General features: G+C 48.9%; 1 protein-coding gene across 2 annotated transcripts; it reads left to right on the top strand.

Moving 5' to 3' along the window:
• The first annotated feature begins 4613 nt into the window (after window positions 1-4613).
• LOC100283340 (uncharacterized) lies at window positions 4614-7600 on the top strand. Of its 2 annotated transcripts, none has more exons than XM_035963066.1 (6): window positions 4614-4886; window positions 5000-5224; window positions 6664-6724; window positions 6844-6991; window positions 7092-7174; window positions 7241-7600. In XM_035963066.1, exons 1-5 carry the CDS (start codon window positions 4688-4690, stop codon window positions 7170-7172), a joined length of 714 nt encoding a protein of 237 aa, XP_035818959.1. In that variant the 5' UTR covers window positions 4614-4687; the 3' UTR covers window positions 7173-7174; window positions 7241-7600. The 2 variants fall into 2 exon arrangements, with proteins under 2 accessions (XP_035818959.1, NP_001149713.1); NM_001156241.1 differs by having other exon boundaries at window positions 4633-4886; window positions 7092-7168; window positions 7241-7599.
• The last annotated feature ends 484 nt before the right edge of the window (window positions 7601-8084 follow it).

Raw genomic sequence — 8084 nt, 5'->3', positions numbered from 1 at the left:
CGAGGCTTCCCGCATGAATCGGGAAGTCGCGGCGCGATGCTCCGGGGGTACCCTTGCCTTCGGGAGGTAGAGCTTTCGGCCCGTCGGACCGCGGCATCCTCTAGGAGATTCTTGAGCTCTCCCTGGATACGCCGCCCCTCAGTGGTGGATGGTTCCGGCATCGCTCGGAGTAGTATTGCTGCTGCAGCCAGGTTCTAGCCGACCCCACTGGAAGTCGGGGGCAGCCTCGCCTTGCATCGTCGGCGATGCGGTGCTGGACGTCCTGGGCCAGATGACGCGCTTCTCCGGCCGGTGCTCGGCCTGCCCCCTCCTGCCCGATATTCTGCCGGAGCTGCACAAGTTGTCTTGCTTCCTCGTCGAGCATGGCCTGCATCTCGCGGATTTGCTCGAGCTGTGCGTCCTGACCCCCCGCAGGGACTGGGACCACAGCTAGCTCCCGAAGGATGTCAACGCGAGGCGCATGCCTAGGGGGATCGCCATCCTCCGGCATACCAAGGCGGTTGCCTTCGTCGAGACCCCCTAGATCGACGTCGAAACATTCGCGACTTGGGCCACAGTCCGTGTCGCCGAGGCTGTGGCTACCATCGGAGCAATCAGAGAGGCAGTAGTCAAATGCGGTCATGAAGTCCCGCATGGCACTGGGGTTACCGAGCCTGGAGAAATCCCAACCATAGTCGGGCTCGTCATCTTCCTCGGAACCAGGGGGCCCGTAGGTCGAGACGGGCGTCAGTCGGTCCCAGGTTGACCACATATGATACCCCGGAAAGTTCGGATATGCCTTTATGAAAGCATCCACCGAAGCGGGGTCACTTGGTGGGTCGAAGCTGAATCTAAAAGGCACAGGATAAAAAATGGACGGTACCTCTTGATCGACGGATGGTGACAAAGTCGCGACGGGGACGGACTGCACCGTTGTCTCAGGTGCGAGGCTAACGTTCAGCAAGTCCTTCGCGAGCGTGCTGGCGTCGTCCGTCTGCTTGGGGTTAGCGTGTTGCGGGGAGACGACGCTCGTCTTCGTCTCCGACGCGAGGTCAACGCCCGACGTGTCCCCCGCTGGGGCGCCGGCGCCGTTGACTCGCTCGACAGCCGACGAGGTGTCGCCTCCTGCTTGGCCATGGTTGCCCCGCCTCCTCCTCCGTCGGCGGGGAAGGTGACGGGACAGACCCGGATGCTGTTCTTCCGTCACGCGGGGAAGACGTCGTCGATTCCGCAGCCGGCGGGCGGGCTGACGGCCGCCATTGTCGTTGTCGCGCGGCGGAGGAAGGAGTATCATGTCGTAGCTACCGTCGAGGGACATGAACTCAAGACTCCCGAAACGGAGCAGCGTCCCGGGTTGGAGAGGTTGATGGAGACTACCCATCTGGAGCTTGACGGGAAGCTATTCATCAACACGCAGCAGGCCCCTACCTGGCGCACCAACTGTCGGCGTTTCGACCCCGGGGGCTCCCTGGACCGACGAGTAAATTGTCGCTGCGTGTCCCAGCCCAGATGGGTCGGCGTGAGATGGAACACAAGGGGGAAACAATAAGGGGAATCACGGCCTCGTGTTGTCCTGCGCCCAGGGCGGATGCGCTTGCAGTAGGGGGTTACAAGCGTTCGCGAGGGAGAGAGAGAGCCTGTGCGTCAGCCCATCCTCCCGCGCGGCCACCCTCTCGTATGAGGGCACTGGACCTTCCTTTTATAGATGTAAGGAGAAGGCCCAGGTGTACAATGGGGGTGTAGCAATGTGCTTACGTGTCTAGCAGAGAGAAACAGAGTCCTATGTACATGCCGACGTGGCTGTCGAAGAGGTTTTGGCGCCCTGTTCATGTGATGTCGTGGCCGTCGGAGGAGCGCTCGAGCCCTGTAGGAGCACAGCTGTCGGAGCTGTCGGGTCCTTGCTGACGTCTCCTTGCTTCCGTAGGGGGCTGAGAACCACCGTCGTCATGGAGCACGCAGGGTGCCATCATTACTTGTTTTACCGGGACGAGCCAGATGGGACGCCGGTCTTGTTCCCCGTAGCCTGAGCTAGCTAGGGGTAGGGTAATGATGGCCCCCTGTGACATGGTCGGTCCGAGCCCAAGGTCAGGCGAGGCGGAGGCTCCTCCGAGGTCGAGGATGAGTCCGAGCCCTGGGGTCGGGCGAGGCGGAGACCGTCGTCCGAGGTCGAGGTTGAGTCCGAGCCCTGGGGTCGGGCGAGGCGGAGACCGTCGTCCGAGGTCGAGGTTGAGTCCGAGCCCTGGGGTCGGGCAAGGTGGAGACCGTTGTCCGAGGTCGAGGTTGAGTCCGAGCCCTAGGGTCGGGCGAGGCGGAGCTTCCTATGGCGCCTGAGGCCGAACTTGGCGGCTGTCAGCCTCACCCTGATAGGTGGCACAGTAGTCGGAGCAGCGCAGGCGGCGCTGTTTTCCTGTCAGGTCAGCCAGTGGAGGGGCGAAGTGACTGCGGTCACTTCGGCTCTGTCGACTGAAGAGCGCGCGTCAGGATAAGGTGTCAGGCGATTCTTGCATTGAATGCTCCTGCGATCCGGTCGGCTGGCGAAGCGATCTGGCCAAGGTTGCTTCTCCGCGAAGCCTGCCCGAGCTGGGCCTCGGGCGAGTCGAAGGTGTGCCCGTCGCTTGAGGGGACCCTCGGGCGAGACGTGAATCCTCCTGGGTCGGCTGTCTTTGCCCGAGGCTGGGCTCGGGCGAGGCGAGATCGTGTCCCTTGAGTGGACGGAGCCTTAACCTGAATTGCGCCCATCAGGCCTTTGCAGCTTTGTGCTGATGGGGGTTACCAGTTGAGATTAGGAGTCTTGGGGTACCCCTAATTATGGTCCCCGACAACTACCTCCCAAGCATATCAGACCCAACACACAACCACATCGTCTTGCATGATTCTAGGTCTTATTTAACTCCCCGTAATGTATATGATTACATACATGTACCTAACAAAACAATTAGGGACGGAGCCATGAAAATTTTTAGGAGGGGTTGAACTAAACTGTTACAATGACACAATCTCACTAAATCATTAACAATAGACAAATATAATAGTTTAAAGAAATTAAAGTACTCTTCTATTGAAACATCGATGCATAGATCTAATTTTAGAGAAGGCTTTAGAGGGGCTTCATGGGATCGGGAGCGGTAGGTGGCTCGAGCCCCACACGCTCTACCACTGCATCTATCCCTGAAAATAATTATATAGACTACGACCACAAGACATTCCAGCAGCCATGGGTACCGATCGATTCCATATGTGCAACAACCACCATATGTGTCGGCGTGCACATGATCACACTATAATTACAATGTTTTCATACACATTAATTTAGGCATCCAAAAACCAATGACGATGGGGCCTTCAACATCCACTCCTTCGTATGCAGGTGCTTCAAGAACTAAAACTAACAACAAACAATAAAGTGTTCAATCTAATTTTTATTTTTGTTTTTGTTTTCCATTATGCAGAGTTTCTTCAGGCGTATGGCGACGAAAGAGAACCTTTCATCATGTTTGACTTCGACCATAACACCGAGATGTACCTTCGATTGTGTCTGTTCAAGATGTCGTTGGGCTCTCACAGATGGGGGTGCACTGCCACTATGGACATAGGAATATAGGATACCTAGCCAACACCTGTAGCCACCGTGCGGCCAGAGAAATGATGAGGTCTCTAGGTCGTCACACCTACTCCTAGGACCACGTCAACGCGTAACATGGGTCAAAGAGGTCTCGACAACCAAGAGATGGTTAGATGATTCATTATGTATGCTACAATGTAACGTTATGATTGTTCGTCCAAACTTAAACTCTTATTATTGATTCCTTGGTTTAGATTTATCTCACTGCCATGACAATAAACTATATTTGACAATGTTGCTACATACATTGAAATTCTCGCTTAAAATATGAAATAAGTAGTTTATATGCTAATTATAGCCTACACCGAAGCGACCGAGACTAATTTATGAAAAAAAAATAAAATATTACATAGCCTCTCCATCCTGGAGCGATAGGTAACTGCAAAAATTTAAGGGGTATTTGCACGGTTGCCCGTGTTCACGACCCTAACTTTATTTTATCTCTGTTTTTTGAACTTTGCATCGTTGCCTCTGATTTTTTTTCGAAACGAAGCCTCTGCTTGCCCCTATTTTGTTATAAGCACATAATGGTGTTAAGTCAGCACATAACTGTGCACCAATGCCTCTCTTATTATGAACTATTACAAATTTACCCCCACTTTGATATAAAAGTTTAGAGTATAAGTATGACATAAATGCAACCATAAATTTGAGAATCAATTATTTCATATTCAAAATTTCAAATACTTTGAATTTAATGAAAATAAATTAAATTTAACATTACAAATACTTTGAAAATATAATTTTGATAGCATTTTAGCTATAATTTGACACCATTTTATATTAAAAATGTTCTCAAATTGATGTCAAATTATAGATAAAATTTATGTTAATTTTTCAGAAATTAGGGGTAAAAATGGAGTTAAAGTCGTGAATAGAGGTAAAAATGCAATTGTCCCAAATTTCAAAGTGGTCATATAAAAGCGATTGTGGCTATTTTTCAATAAACATAAAAAAGTTACCGTTACCAACTTCCCTTTATCCTGGATTAAATCGGCCCGCGAGCTGCTGACGTCATCAGTGCCTTTCCCCTTCCTTGTTTGCTGAAGTCCCTGGTGTGGACCGTGGAGTCTCAGGGAGAAGCGCATGCGCACGCCAATCGGCAATCCACCAAAGATTCCGTTCTCCCAGTCGCCTCTCCCAGTCCCAGATCTCGTTCACTCGCACTCGCGCAACCCCGCGGCCCCGCGCCTAATGGCATCCTGTGGCGCCGGCGACGCCGCGTCAGCGCAGCCGAGGGCCAGTATCTCGCACGTCATCTTCGATATGGACGGCCTTCTCCTCGGTATCTCTATCTTCTCCATGTTTTGTCGATCGGGGATGTCCATGTTCTTGGCCCCATCACCATTCCATGGGTGGAGCGCGCTGATGATCCTCGGTCTGCGGCCCGGGGCGCAGACACGGAGGGCTTCTACACGGAGGTGCAGGAGAAGATCCTAGCGAGGTACGACAAGGTGTTCGACTGGTCGCTCAAGGCCAAGATGATGGGCAAGAAGGCGGCCGAGTCTGCCCGCATCTTCGTCGACGAGTGCGGCCTCAACGGCCTCCTCACCCCCGAGCAGTTCCTCGAGGAGCGCGAGAGCATGCTCCAAGCGCTCTTCCCATCCTGTACCAAGCTGCCAGGTGTGTCATTGATGAACTTGGACGCTGTTGGCGTCGATCTGTACGCCAATCACTAGTGTAGTACCGTCTTGTGGTGCTCTCTGTGAAGGTGATCTGGACGCAGGAATGACACCTTGTTACGTGCTGGCCGAGTCAATCTGATCGCGAGGCCGCGGACCGTCCGAGCCCAAAACTGGACCGCCCGTCACTTTTAGTGTTCAACTGACGCCTTTTAGGTAGTGTTTGGTTGAGGAGCCAAGTAGAACGGAGCTGTTCTATTCCTGATTCTAGGAACGGAGCCGCTCTGTTCTGTGTTTGGTAATCTGGAACGGAGCGGCTCTGTTTTTTGTTTGGTTGCAGAGTGAACGGAACGGAGCGTGACTGTGAGAGCGGAATGGGAACGGAGCGGCTCCGTCCGGTTGATTTTTTGGAGCGGAATGGTTCCGGATCTGAGGAGAATATTCCCTAATTGGAGTCATTCCGTTCTAGTTACTTTGTAACCAAACATCATCAAAACTGGAACAGAACGACTCCGTTCTACTTGGCTCTTCAACCAAACACTACCTTAGACTTCTCATCGATCTGACAATACTGTACAATTTACTCTATGTTGACAATTACTTTGGTCCACTGGATTTATGGGGAAAATATAACTCAAAAGGAACGAACTTGAGTTCTCAAGTTGATATATTCAGATGTAATGTAATTCCATAGTTGCTCTGGCCATTTGGTTTCATGTTGCTAATTGCTATATGCTGTCCTTAACAAGATAGTCTTTGGTTTCTAGTTTCATGCACCACCATAAAATCAAAGTGGGGAAGTGAACTTTGGTAGACACACATTACTAAGTATTATATCAATCAATGAGTTAACACATACTCCCTCCGTTCTTTTTTATTTGTCGCGTTTTAGTTAAAAAATAAACTAGTGGGCGACAAATGAAAAAGAATGGGGATAGTACTATTTTTGCATAGCATTTCTGTGAACATATAAATTCAACTTTCAGATACGTGATTTGACTTTATAGGTGATGTCAAACACAATTGACTATTTTGCGCTAACTTACATTTCACGGTATCATATGGAATATGTTGCATATGGACTTCAGGCTTTTTGATGCTAATGCTGTCCAATTATCCATTGAAGTGGAACCAAAGAAAATTGCTATATTTTTCAAGATTTCAGATTGTGGCCTTTTGCAGTTGACACTTATTCTTTGTAATGTCCCAGACCTAGTTTTGACTTTATTGTTCCTCTTAAGACAATCTCTTGTGGTAAAATTACTGTTTCATTAAGGCATGCCTTGACTGGTGGGATATTTTGAAGAATAAAAACCAACATTTTAGCATCACTGATCAAGTTGCTTTAACATAAGTGCTTTGCGATTCCTTTTTGTAATTTACTTAAATTGCGATAGGCGGTTTGCTTATGATGTGTTGAATGAATCTTGTTTCTTGCAGGAGTACTACGTTTGGTGCATCATCTTCATGCCAACGGAGTACCAATGGCTGTTGCGACAGGGTAAGTTTCTTTACACCTGATGATCCATCTGGCCTTTCCCTCAACGGTCAATGCCCATCACCTTTCATGAATTATAGAACACTACTAATGTTTTGTTGCTGACCCACTGTGTCTTACAGATCCCATAAACGCCATTTTGCACTGAAGACCCAGAATCACCAGGAAATGTTTTCCCTGATGCATCACGTTGTCATGGGTGATGATCCAGAGGTGAAGGCTGGCAAACCATCCCCTGATATTTTTCTTGCTGCTATGAGGAGGTTTGAGGTATTGGATTTTGATCGTATGGGGCAACACTTGCAGCTATAATGTTTTTGGATGCTGTCTGAGAATCTCTACTGATGCAACTGCATTGCATTTCTTTTAGGGCGGCGTAGAACCTAGCAAGTGCTTGGTTTTTGAAGACGCTCCTTCGGGTGTAGCTGCAGCGAAAAATGCCGGAATGTAAGGGTATCTACTGTTTTAGATACACGATTTTTGCAACCATTTGTACTACAACTCTTGCTACTTATGCAGGTCTGTAGTGATGGTCCCGGATCCAAGGCTGGATGTTTCGTATCACAAAGGAGCTGACCAAGTTCTCAGTTCATTGCTGGACTTCAAACCTGCCGAATGGGGCTTGCCGGCATTTAAAGAGTAGACATTCCATACAAGATAACAAGATTATAAGAGTCTAGTGAAGAAGAATGTGAGATACTCCCTAAGATGCAAATTAAAGAGTACAATTCTTTAAGATGCTGCTCAAGGAAAATTCCATAAAATGTTGGTCAAACATACAATTGAACATTCTTGTCGCCTCCTAACTATGTGTCACCAAATTACTCTGAATAAGTTCGTTCCGATTCCGATATAATAATATCCCTGTCTTTGTTTTCACTAGAACAGGAGGCGCACTTTCGTGTGCAGCCCTACAGTGACCATGGCTATGATGAATAGCTATTTTTGTTTCTGGGAAACATCTTTGCAGACGAATGGTAGACTGTGAAGTCAATGCCCAGATCTGGGTCATGCTTGGATCATTCTCTGTCGTGGTTTCAAACTCATGGTTGCTTGTTCATATTTGGATCAAAACAGAGAGAAAATTAAGGAGGTAAAATTAATGTTATAGCATTTAACCCCCCGCATCTGGTTTGACCCTTATGGTGAAGAATAAGTGCCAAGAAATATCCTCGATACCGTTTTCAGAACGAGGGTGATACGAACTAAATTGCTGTCAATGGCAACACAAAATGCAATATATCTGTGGAGGATTGAAGAAGGCAATTCAGGACTTTCACTGCATGATTTCTGCATGATTTCTCTCCTGGACTGTTTGGATCTATTTATTTTAGAAAAATTAAAATTTACTTAATAAAGTAGT

This window comes from Zea mays, chromosome 10, assembly GCF_902167145.1.
Source record: "Zea mays cultivar B73 chromosome 10, Zm-B73-REFERENCE-NAM-5.0, whole genome shotgun sequence".
NCBI classification, from domain to species: domain Eukaryota; kingdom Viridiplantae; phylum Streptophyta; class Magnoliopsida; order Poales; family Poaceae; genus Zea; species Zea mays.
The sequence above is the reverse complement of the archived record's forward strand: the minus strand, read 5'-3'. Positions and strand labels throughout refer to the sequence as shown.

Excerpts from the sequence above, each read along its gene's own strand:
- LOC100283340 (NM_001156241.1), top strand. The coding sequence starts at position 4,688 with ATGCGCACGCCAATCGGCAATCCACCAAAGATTCCGTTCTCCCAGTCG. Across the intron at positions 6,725-6,843 it reads CCAATGGCTGTTGCGACAGG|ATCCCATAAACGCCATTTTG; the intron begins GTAAGTTTCTTT and ends TGTGTCTTACAG. Across the intron at positions 7,169-7,240 it reads GCAGCGAAAAATGCCGGAAT|GTCTGTAGTGATGGTCCCGG; the intron begins GTAAGGGTATCT and ends CTACTTATGCAG.